The following is a 12,326-nucleotide window of genomic DNA, read 5'->3' as shown; positions in this document are numbered from 1 at the left end:
TTATGGACGCTATTAATTTTATAGGATGCTTGGAACATTCATAATCCGGGAGAACGCGATAACGAATCTGCGCCACATTATAAAGTATGCAAAAAAAAAGAAATATATATATATATATACATAAATATGTATTACATAATTTAAAAAATATAACGCTTGGATATAATATTATTTTAGGATACATCGCCAGAACCACACAAACCTTACACACCCGCAGGTAGAACACACCCACCTCAGAAATCTGACGAAGTCAAACCGAAAGATAAAACACGTGACACAGCCACAAATAAAACACAGCCACAGAAATCTGACGAAAAGATTGAGGTATATAACACATATTGCGTCGTTTTCATTGCGTCTCATTCGTATTGTTGCGTGTATATATAAATACACATTCAAAACGTTAATATTTCTAGGATATTTGGTCGACTAAACCGAAATCTGATGTCGATTCCAAGAAACATGACAAAGTACGCGAATTAATTAATTAATTATTATGCATATATAATTAGGTTTATATAATCGAATAGGAATCAAAAGAGGATATAACACTTTTTAAATACCTTTTTAGGATATACCGAAAGATAAAACATCTTTACATGACACACCATTAGCTAAAATACAACCACACAAAACTGATGAAGTGCCAAAAGAGAAAACACTTTTGCGCGATACACCTACTGCTAAAATACACTCACAAAAAGTTGACGAAGTGCCGGAAACACATCTACATGATACACCCGCACACAAAACACATCCACGCAAAACCGATGAAGTAATTGAGGTACACACATAACACAATGTTAATATACATTATAGAGTATTATACGTTTTATTAGATGTAGGGATTACACACATATTTACAAAATATTAATATTGTAGGATAATCGGTTGACGAAACCAAAGGAGCGCGACATTGATTCTAAAAAATATGACAAAGTATGCAAATTTATTGTTTAAATAATTGTACATGAATGGTATGAATTTATAATATCTAATATGTATTATTATTTTAGGATTTGCCTAAAACTAAAGATAAACTATCTCATCGTCAATCTGATGAGGAAAACGAGGTACACATTACATTTACATTACATTACATACTACACATTACACACATTGCGCCAATTATTTTAATATATTTTTTAACACTGACGCTTTTAGGATAAATGGTCTAAGCGGAAGGAAGAGACCAAATTTCTCAAAAAAGACGAGGTACATTACGACATTCAAAATGTTTTTATACTTATTATGTAACACACACACATACACATATATATAGAAAGAAAAAATTATTATTATGACGTTAAACTATATATTTATAGGAATTACAGTAATTAAATAGCGATATTATTTTAGGATTTGTCCAAAACTAAAGATAAACCATCTCGTCGTCAATCCGACGAAGAAATCGAGGTACACATTACACATTACATTACACGTTACACAGATTCTTTTCACATATTTTGTAATACTGATAATTTTAGGATATTTGGCCCAAGCAGAAAAATCGTGAAAGTAGATTACACAAAACTGATGAGGTACACTAAATAAATTATTTGTATATATCTGTAAAATAGTAGATATAAAAGTATCATTATTATAGGATATACCGCAAACTAAGACTGCGCGACGCGTATCGAAACCTAATGATCAAACTGAAGTAGATAACACATCTTTGGACAAACAAAAAGTGGGCGTAATCAAACCCACGTATGATGAGGTAGATAATATTACAGTAATTAATTAAATTTTATTTGTTTATATTATTTATTGATTATAGAGTAATCGATAGTATACTATTTTTTTGTTAAAAAATATAATATTGATTTTTGCGCATATGCGAGACGAATTAAAGTGCTATTAAAATTTTAGGACAAGTTGATGCCGAAAACAAAGGAACACGCTAAACCTGTCTCACACCATGAGGTACACAAACACAAATGCATATGACACTTTACACAATTTGTTTTTTTTCCATCATACACTCACTCATTTTCGTGAAACATCGGTAACTTATGCTGTTATTTTAGGATGCAAACTCTACAAACACTCCACACAAATCTCCACTCGATCGAGATGTTAAAACATACTACACGCATTATAATTACGTTAGTTATACATAGACAGCGCTTATAATTTTATTGCTCGGCAAAATTTATTATATATTATTTTTTTTAATTGGTATATTATTTTAGGATGTATGGGCACCCCCAAAATCCACCGAGCGCGAACAGAATTCCGTTACAGTCGATAAGGTATACACATACAAGCCCACACACATACGTATGAAATAGATAATGAAACAAATGATGTAAGAATTTTTTAAATTATTGTTTTATTTTAATTATTTTTTAATTAATTTTTTTTAGAATGTTTCTTTACCTATCACTAAACCGGAAACCTATGGATCTAACGACGACATTGAGGTACAAAATACACTTACAAAAGCACTATATAATTTTTTATTATATTATTTTTGTGCTGATTAATATAATAAAATAATATGCAATCGTAGGATATTTGGGCTTCGAGAACTGAGGACGACGCGCCTAAACCTATTAGAAAATTGGAGGTACAGAACAGAGGAATTATATTTTATTATTTATTTTTACTTTTGTTATTCACAGAGTGAGTTGTAATTTTTTTGTCGGTATCTTTTAGGACTCACGGGTTTTCAAATTTACACCGTACAAGAGTGGTGACGAAGTTGAGGTACACATTTACACAAATACTCGTATATCAGAAAACATTTTAATGTTAATTTGTTATTTCGGTTTTCGGTAATTTTTTAAAATTTGTATATGATATCTACAGGAAACTACACCTATACCTGCACTTAAACCTTTCCTGCCCAAACCTAGAAGCAGCATAAGCAAACTCAAAGAACCTACGGTATACACTTTTCACGCTCTCACATTTAGAATAACCGATACTTAATCAATAATTATATTTATTTAAATACTCATTATTTAAATATTACTTATACTTGGTAATTATTATTTTAAAAATTTTGTAAAACGCAATTTTAATATTAAACATAAAATATTTATTTATTGTAGCCATTAGTTGCGAAGAATAATTCACTTTTCGAATAGAAGCTTGATTTTTTTATATTATTTTAGGAGGGCAATATATCCGCACGCGAAATAGACGAAAACAAACCCAAAGAGATCAAGGTACACTTACATATATACACGCATTCAGACACATACAACACATGAGAAATTTCGATAACGTCGATTTTTTTTTAATTTTAGAGTAAATACACTGACTCTACACTTGACAAGGAACAAGTACCTAAGGTATAAATGGCAATTTTTACACTTTAAATACGCGATTATATATTTTAAAAGCCAATAGCTTTATTTTATTCTATTTTTATATACAATTTTAGAAAAAGCTGTCTACTAGACGTAGGTCGTCGACTAAGTCAACGGAAGGATCCGAGGTATAGAGCGATCTTCATGTTCTGTCAGTGCTAATCATTGACTTTCTCCACTCTGTTGTCGCATAATCTTTAATATCTTTTATTTCTTTCCTCTCTCTTTCTGCATTACGCTTTTCAATACTTTTCTTGGAATATAATCATCGGAACTATTTCTTCTCTTCGCAGACATACTTGACATTTTTTATCAACTTAACGAACTATATGAAGCATTTTTATGCTGTTATTTTTGCAACAAGTCTCTCTTCCTCTTCTTCTTCTTCTTCTTTTTCTTCTAAATTTTTATAGTTTTGTTGATTATAAATATTGTCTAGGACCAAGAACCAGTATTAAAACCAAAGAAGAAGAAACCTAAACCTGTGGATGAACCTAAGGTACACGAATACACATTATCAATGCAGATTGCAATTATCGCAAATATAAGGATATGAGAGCTAGGGTTCTAATTTCGTATCTCAATACAGGAAATGTAATATTTAATTATTTGTATAATAAATGTAAATATTTGTTATTAATTATTGCAGCGTTGCTATATGCTTGCAATATATTATTATTAATATTGTATTAACATGCAATTTTTTCATGCGTAACACTTCTGCAAAACGCACATAAAATGCTGATAAATCGATGGAAATATTCATACATATTTGTTAATTATAACGTTTATATTTTTACTATTTATTTTCTAAATATTTTACACATATTTAAACAGGAATGCACCCTCGCAATATATAAATCTTACAATATACAAATATTTTTTAGAAAGAGGAACTGACCACGAAATCGAAAACCCTCGGAAAGCCGGAAACACCCAAGGTACACAAAACACACTTCATATACAAAAATAAATACACATCTACGAAGTTTTTCATCATGATTGATTTATTTGAAATATTTTAAATGTTCTATAATTACGTTTGGCGCCTTCAGAACAAAATACAAAAGGTTAAATTTATATCTTAAAAACACTATTACTGCGTTTTAGGAGGAACCTAAATCTAAACTGGAAGAGAAAAAGGTATACAAAATAGTTATCACATTATATTCGCATAATATTGCATTCACTTCTGTTTAACACCGACATTAACACACTGCAAAGCGACAATTAAAACGAAAATAATTCATAAGCTATAATATTTTCTCTAAAATATTACAATATATATTTTGGAAATCAGCAACATATTAACAACGTGCCATAAGCGTGTGACTTAAAACATTTCTGTCCATATTTTAAACACGTTTCCAACATTTCTAGGTGGAACCAAAAGCCAAACTCAAAGCAGAGGAAGTAAAGGTATATTTACACATTTACTATCTTGCAACAATATACACTTGAACAAGTAACAAAACACGAGAAATATAATTAAAAACATGAAGACAAATAAGAGGCAGTATTAAGCACTACTCGTACACTTTTAGGAAGCACCAAAGGTCAAACCTAAACCAGACGAACCGAAGGTACACGAAATACTTTATATCACATTTTTTACAATTTTGATTTTTGCAATTTATATTATAGCGATTAATAAAAAAAATAAACGTTTACACGTACAGATAACATTTAACTTACACATCCACTTTTAGGAGAAACCAAAAGCCAAACCTAAAGCTGAGGAAGTAAAGGTACACCTACAATTGCACAAATACAGTTTGCAGTTGGAAAATACCGCATTCAGAAAATATTCAGAAAAAAGATTTATATAACAAATACGAATAAAAATATACCAAATAGAAAGTGTTTTAACACTCGTACACTTTTAGGAAACGCCAAAGGCTAAGCCTAAACCAGATGAACCAAAGGTACATGAAACACTTGCCATACGGCTATATTTTTTTATAATGATAAAAAATATTCTATACTATAATGATTAACACAAAAAAAAAATTTTGTTTTATTTTGTGTATACACTTTTAGGAAGAACCGAAAACCAAACCTAAGACAGAGGAAGTAAAGGTACATTTACACTACGCTATCTTTCAGAATGCACACAAAAGATTTTAAATTGTGCTATCATTTTTTTACAACTATAATTTCAAATATGCATTAAAATAAGGTAAAATTAGTACGATACTCAAGCACAACGCACACCTTTTAGCAAACATCGACACTCAGGCCGAAATTAGAAGAAAGCAAGGTACACGATATATTTTTACAATTATTTCTTACACTTTACACTTACATATGTACATACGTGAATATTATACAAACCTACCTGGTACACTTTTAGGTCGAAGAAAAGCCTAAGGCTAAGCTTGAGGAAGTCAAGGTAAACGAAACACTTAAATTTACAAATACGCACAGATACGACGAACACGATACACAATATGAAAAAGTAAAATACAGTTACTAAATATTAGCCGTACATTTTTAGGAGACACCGAAGGCCAAACTTAAGCCAGACGAACCAAAGGTACACAAAACATTACAATAATATGAAAATTACTAGTCAAGATTTTAGATTGTTTTTCTATCACACACATATACGATCTTTAATTAAATATTACACGTACACTTTTAGGAGGAACCGAAAGCTAAACCCAAAGCGGAAGGAGTGAAGGTACACTTATGCCACTATTTTTACAAAAACATACATTAAACAACGTAATAATTTTGAACATAATTTTCAATGAATAAGAAGAAATACACTGAAATACAGCAAGTTTTGCTATTTGTAGAAAGAGGAACCTGCACCAAAACCCACGGCTAAACTAGAAGAACCCAAGGTACACATGACATGACACATATACAAGCATACAAATAATATAATTACATACGAATGGGTATAAATTTAAAATTGGATAAACTGTATTTCTCAAAAAAGAAAATTGCACAAAAATACTTTATAAATTTCTATACTTCTGTTTTGTAGAAAGAGGAAGAGGTCAGGAGAAAAAGTCTAAGGTCTGTCAAGGTAATTATTATAATTTTATATAAAAAAATAATTTCTAAAAAAGTCAGAAAATATTTCAAATAATATAATATTTTTGCTGAGCGTTAAATTTATAGAAAATTTTGCGATTTTATTATTTTCATATATGAATATAGTTATTTACTAAAATAATAATGTGCTAACATTGCTTTTATTTGTTCAAGCAACTCGAGGAGGAGAAGAAAACACTAGAGAAAGTCGAACTTAAGGTAAGCCCATTTATCTTGTCACATTTATTCATGATCGTTCAAAGTATCGTCTTTGTGTCGTTCAAAGTAGTGTCCAATGTATCGTCTATAATAGAAGTAGAAACAATAACGAAATTAGTTGTAGAAATATTAGCATTAGATGAGTGCTCTATATAATATTTTATTTTGTGCATATTATAAGATTTTATTTAGTATCATAGAATTAATATTATCAGAATAGCAAGTTTTGTGCATTTCTTATTATCTGAAAATTTGGAAAAATAGATTTTGACGTGCCACCCCGAGCAGACATATACTTCACATACTTTCACACTTCACACTGAATTTTTTTTCCTAAAAATAATGTATTAACGCAGCCGAAGGATGCCGCCCAGACCAAACCGAAATTCCGCATACCGCCGAAACAGGAAGTTAAAACCGATACCTTTCAGGGGATTCAGCTTAAACCGGTTGCAAAGGATCCGAAACAGCTTCAGCAGGCTGAAAATGGCAAAGTGGATCTTAAGGTAGCTCCGTTGAAAGGAGGATCGGCACGGTCTTGCTGCAAATCTCTATGTCGCATTTTATGTGTCACTAAATTTCTTTTCTAAATTTCTACAGCAGCGTCTATTTCTGTGCTATTAAACAGCGCCAAAGTATATTTATATGTATGCATTTCTTTATATGTACTTCAAGATGTTTCTTACTTTATATTCTTAATAGAAATTAATTTTAGTGTTGAACGCTCTCTCTGTGAATCTATCTTCTCTGTGAATAATATTGATATTCTCTGTATATATCTCGGGATATTTTTATAAACTTTACTTTGTAAAACTTACCTTTCATAATTCTTCTTGTTCTAACTTCTCTGTGACTCAATTTAATCCTCTCGTGTTAACAATATAACGCGATATTTTTAAGAGATAAAATTATTTTCTTCTCTCTCTCTCTCTCTCTCTCTCTCTCTCTCTTTCTCTCTCTTTCTCTCTATTTTCTTTGTTTTTCCGCATTTTTCTTTAGTCTACAGGCTGAAGAAAATTGCTCTGCATTCTTCCGTTTTTCTGATCTCTCACACGGTCTTACATCTTTATTATGGATCTGTGGAATTAATAATATATGTCTTTAATATAAACAGACATTTCTCTCTCTCAACACTGTAAATATTACATGATAAATTATTAAACACTTATGTGCTCACATGAAAATCACGCTTCACTATTATGTTGCACTAAACAAATTATTACACATTAACATATTAAAAAAAAGGTAAGATGGCTGTATATACCATATATATATTTGTATACATATATCTCTCATGTCTATCTAACAGGAATATTTTACAAGAAGAATTTTTCTGCAAGAAAAATAATAAAAGTCTACTATTGATATTTTTAAGGCAACTAAAAAAATTCTCAAACTTGATAACAATTTTTAAAGCCTTTCAATTTTAATATATTCGTAAATAATCGTAATAAATCCGTAATAATCTTCCTTTCACACAATGATGTATCTAAATATGTCATAGTCGTCAGTAGAGCAATGGCCATAATATAAAAATTATACGAAGTATATTGCAATTATAAGAAAAATATCTTATTTTTTAAAATTACAATTATAATATTATCTGACGCGTTTATAGAAAAAATATCATTTAATAATTGCAAGATTGCCACAATCGTTTACCTTTACTACTGGAGACTTGTGTAGAAAGGAATAAGCACGTATCCTACGGTTTATGTCCTCGCATTTTTTCATATGATTCTGTATTGTTTATCGTTTATCATACAGAAAACTGAGAAGGGAGAAAAGCTCGAAGTGAAGAAAATGAAAGCAGCGAAAGGAGCAAAGGAGTCGACCTACGAGCTTCCAGAGATTCCGGATTACGAAAGAGCCGTCCTCGAGAAACCGAAGGAATTCGATTTTGGCGAATATGTGCCTCGTGACAAGACAAAGCTCGAAAGGCCGATTACGCAGGTAAAAGAGCAATTAAATCTGTACATTTATGAGATGTAATGCGACAAAAATTTTTAAATAAAAAAAATGCAACTTAATATTTTGAAATACTGTTTTAAAATGTTAATTAATATTTTTGAAATATTGAATAACATTTGAAAATTAATTAAACTATTAAAAGAGACGTCGCATCACATGATTAATGTTTATTAATGTCACTTATTACGTAACAGCAATAGATATATTCTATTCTAATTAGTAAAAATATGAATTTAAAAAATGAAAACTTATGAAAGAATTTAACAATGTCCATAAAATCCTTAACTAATTACACGGTTTTTGTTACATGGTTTTGTCATGATGCTGTACAGAAATTTGACTCTAAGGTGAGTGATCATCATTTATTAATAACGCGTAAAGGGAGAATATGATTTTGCCACATTGCCAAATCTGCTTGTACGAAAAATTCTGTAAATTTTGCAACCGCTACATCGGTCGAGGACGTTTTGATCGAGACTCGTAATACGTGGTTCAGGATAATTAATTTTTACGCCCGATTTGCGGGCGGTTTAATTATAACCGAGGTGCGAACCAGAGCTCGTTTTATAAGTTCAGAAGGACGGCGAATTTTTAAAGAACCATTTATCTAAAAATACGACACTTATGAAGGATGTTTTGTAATAGATACCGTCAAAAAAAGGCTTAAATAATTTTATAATTATATAAAACAATTTTATTATTATTCGATATATGCTTTGTTGTCACTTTTAATGTTATATGAAATATTTTGATGATTAAGTTTTTAAGTTAATGTTTTAAATTAAAATTTATGATGAATTAATTAATTAATTAATTTACTAAAATTTTTTTAGCTTTAACTAATTATTTTATATATTTTTATTATTTTTATTTATTCTATTGCTTATTGATTTATTTTTAATATAAGTAGCTTGTGCATAATAGTATTACTGGCAAAATTTTTTTGGATTAGGAATCGTGATTTTTTCCAGAACTGCGGCAAAATGTCCGCTGGCAACGCATCGATATGAAGACCGTCTTCATATTTTCTGTTCTCGCTAAAGACGGGTGTCCCGCGCCATAAATACTCTCATTCCATCTGTATAATCACAATTAATATATAGCAAACGGATGTGTGGAAAGGGAACGGGGTAATAATCAGCCGGCCTGAATCTCACCTTGGCAAGCAATGAATGCCTCCTGTGCAGTGCGCGACCGTCACACTCGCGACAGAACTATTTTAGCGAATAAACGCTCGTATATCATCCCCCTAAAATCGGTTTTTCGTCTTCGTCGTCGTCGCCGTAAGCGAAGATGGAGAAAACGTCGATCGCTATTTTCGGCCTTATTGCAACCGATCCCCGCCTTCAGCGGGTCCGCGACTCGGTGCGCGATTCGAATCGCGGGGGACAGTCGTAATCGCCCTACGTACGCGATCGTATTGAGTCATCGTATTAGTTAACACGAGCCTCGATTTCTCGATACCTCGGTAAATCCATTGTGAAACCTTGGCATGAGTCTCCAGCAACCCTTCATTTATTTCAATGAGAAATGATTAAAGTGTATTCGGGGATAAAATTGAAAATTATTAAATTAAGAGCCGAACAAGTGCGTCGATTAATGTTAACGGCAATTTTAATGCCGTTAGCTTTACAAATAATAAATAATTAAATATTGAAGAAATATAATTTCTATTTATTAAAAAAATATAACATTTCTCTTTCTCTCGAATAATTATGTGTTATTTGTTGCTGGTAAAACATACAAGGTTAGATCCCTTTCTTTGTGTGCTTATAGCAAAGAGAGAGGAGATTCAATTATGGTTGCAGACAATTGATGTTTTGATGAATCTTGATTCGAGATTTAAACGTGCTTCAATTTTTTTGCATAATTTTCTAAGTATGATAAAAGACAAGTGCGGTTAATCGATCGATTTTCGACCGCCGTAGCCGAAGTTACCGGAGATCAAGGCGCCCGAGGCACCTAAAATCGAAGTTATCAAGGACGTGACACCGGTCGGCAGCAGGAAAGGCTCCTTAGCTCCAGGAAGCGGTACCAGTAGTCGACGCGGTTCGCTCATACCGCCCGAGGAATTGGGTCGCAGACCTAGCCTGATCATCAGTGACGAGGTATGTTACGGAATGTGCTGTGTGATTACGAAGGTATATAGACTACCTTGCAAGGGACCAAGTTAAAGAATGCAACAGAGCCGTCTACGATATTACAGCAATGAATGTTTTCCAGCAAGTCGATACAAGTTGAGGAGATTTTCACAATTCGATCTTATATTCAAGATTGTTTTAAGAATAGCTTTAAATTTAATTGAAAATTAAGATAAATGCTTATTTTACAATTATAAATTTATATAGCATTTTAAAATCGTATTGGAAACAATTGTGAATATATCAGATTATGAAAATTGCATTAAAAGTGGACTTGTATTTCTTGTTGAAAAAAAGCATCCAGCGTTTCCAAATTATATATATTCGAGAGATTAATAATTCACTTTTTTAAAATTATTAATTCACATATTTGAATAATTGAATAAGTTTAATTCACAAATTTGAAATTGCAAACAAGAAATGTCGATATGTAAAAGATATTACATCGTAATATATATCTTTGCAAAAAGTTATAATTAAATTTAAACAATATTTAACATTTAGTGAAAAACTATATACATCAATTAAATAATTATCGAACAATTACGAGCAAAACTCCCTAAACTTAAATTCTGTTGCATTCTTATGCGCTCACAAGATCACCCAATTTGCTTTGCTGAAGTTCGCAGTGACGGAGAAGCTTTATTAAACCTGTTCATAGTTTATCGAAGGATCTTGTCAAATCGCCAGACATTGTTCCAATTAGCTCAAGATTTCTAATGTCCAAAAATAAGTAATTTCATGACGCAAACTTGTCTTAGTAGAATATTAAAACATGATTCAATATTAGAGTCTCTTTAAAATATGTCGAATGAACTCTTTTGTAATCATTATATTGCAGTTTCAGTAAAATTACTTACACGTACTATTATCTTTTATCGCATGGCGACGAAAATGTTACATTGACGAAGCAAACAGGGTGCTATCTGAGAAACAGTGCACTTTGCACTCTGGAATACTCTGGAATAGATAAATAATTACGAGAATAATTGCGAATAATATCGTATATATTAAATATTTATTAATATGGAAATATATTTAATTTTAATCGAGTGATCCGCATTTTTCTGTATAGTTTAAAATTTTTGAAATTAGTTTAATATTATTATTACTTTACACATATTTCGGAGTGCAAAGGGCGCGTACGAGTCCCATTAGGTAGACAGTTAACGAGTCGCGTAAGAACGAACAAGTAGGTAAATGACTGGCTATCGCTGGTTGGCTCTAGGATTTTTTGTAGCTTTTTTTTGGGTTTTGTAGTGTAAGTCAGTGATGATATAGTGGTCGTACTCGTGATGGTATTAGTGATAAATACGCGCGGGCGTGAATTCTCGACGACGAAGCTCGTCGAGTGTTGCACGTCGCGCTTAGTGTTAGCAAGGCGTGAGATTTAGATTAGAACCCTTGACCAATGAGAGATTCAGAGTTAGCCAGCTTCTGAAGCATATTCCCTCCTCTCTCGTCCCTCCGAAAAAAATCGAGTCCCTTTACTTCTCGTCGAATGCGGACACCGGTGTTAAAGGTGTTTGTTGTAAAAATACAAGAAGGAAGGAAATGAGAAAACGAAATGGAAACATTCTCCGATGCATTTATATTGAAGACGTTCGAGATCGGTGTACAATCGACT

The 12,326-nt window shown here is 31.6% G+C and overlaps 1 protein-coding gene across 50 annotated transcripts in view; it reads left to right on the top strand.

Moving 5' to 3' along the window:
- The window catches only part of bt (projectin protein bent), a 92,484-nt gene that overhangs the window by 29,960 nt on the left and 50,198 nt on the right, over nt 1-12,326 (top strand). For 16 of the 50 annotated variants that reach the window (XM_067347068.1, XM_067347067.1, XM_012363586.2 and 13 more), the window contains 39 exons: nt 25-84; nt 178-324; nt 417-470; nt 572-784; nt 883-939; nt 1,017-1,073; nt 1,165-1,215; nt 1,360-1,416; nt 1,488-1,541; nt 1,607-1,723; nt 1,876-1,929; nt 2,034-2,111; nt 2,199-2,258; nt 2,373-2,429; nt 2,519-2,575; nt 2,665-2,715; nt 2,818-2,895; nt 3,126-3,179; nt 3,261-3,305; nt 3,398-3,451; nt 3,763-3,822; nt 4,211-4,264; nt 4,434-4,466; nt 4,704-4,742; nt 4,868-4,906; nt 5,033-5,071; nt 5,210-5,248; nt 5,364-5,402; nt 5,545-5,583; nt 5,677-5,715; nt 5,821-5,859; nt 5,968-6,006; nt 6,125-6,172; nt 6,319-6,360; nt 6,543-6,587; nt 6,944-7,093; nt 8,355-8,540; nt 8,891-8,905; nt 10,487-10,666. In XM_067347068.1, the coding sequence (XP_067203169.1) occupies nt 25-84; nt 178-324; nt 417-470; nt 572-784; nt 883-939; nt 1,017-1,073; nt 1,165-1,215; nt 1,360-1,416; nt 1,488-1,541; nt 1,607-1,723; nt 1,876-1,929; nt 2,034-2,111; nt 2,199-2,258; nt 2,373-2,429; nt 2,519-2,575; nt 2,665-2,715; nt 2,818-2,895; nt 3,126-3,179; nt 3,261-3,305; nt 3,398-3,451; nt 3,763-3,822; nt 4,211-4,264; nt 4,434-4,466; nt 4,704-4,742; nt 4,868-4,906; nt 5,033-5,071; nt 5,210-5,248; nt 5,364-5,402; nt 5,545-5,583; nt 5,677-5,715; nt 5,821-5,859; nt 5,968-6,006; nt 6,125-6,172; nt 6,319-6,360; nt 6,543-6,587; nt 6,944-7,093; nt 8,355-8,540; nt 8,891-8,905; nt 10,487-10,666 (2,619 nt within the window). The remainder of the gene's footprint in view (nt 1-24; nt 85-177; nt 325-416; nt 471-571; nt 785-882; nt 940-1,016; nt 1,074-1,164; nt 1,216-1,359; nt 1,417-1,487; nt 1,542-1,606; nt 1,724-1,875; nt 1,930-2,033; nt 2,112-2,198; nt 2,259-2,372; nt 2,430-2,518; nt 2,576-2,664; nt 2,716-2,817; nt 2,896-3,125; nt 3,180-3,260; nt 3,306-3,397; nt 3,452-3,762; nt 3,823-4,210; nt 4,265-4,433; nt 4,467-4,703; nt 4,743-4,867; nt 4,907-5,032; nt 5,072-5,209; nt 5,249-5,363; nt 5,403-5,544; nt 5,584-5,676; nt 5,716-5,820; nt 5,860-5,967; nt 6,007-6,124; nt 6,173-6,318; nt 6,361-6,542; nt 6,588-6,943; nt 7,094-8,354; nt 8,541-8,890; nt 8,906-10,486; nt 10,667-12,326) is intronic. The other 34 variants (XM_067347078.1, XM_067347077.1, XM_067347076.1 and 31 more) reach the window with 24 other exon arrangements.

This window comes from Linepithema humile, chromosome 1 (genome assembly GCF_040581485.1).
Source record: "Linepithema humile isolate Giens D197 chromosome 1, Lhum_UNIL_v1.0, whole genome shotgun sequence".
NCBI classification, from domain to species: domain Eukaryota; kingdom Metazoa; phylum Arthropoda; class Insecta; order Hymenoptera; family Formicidae; genus Linepithema; species Linepithema humile.
The sequence above is the reverse complement of the archived record's forward strand: the minus strand, read 5'-3'. Positions and strand labels throughout refer to the sequence as shown.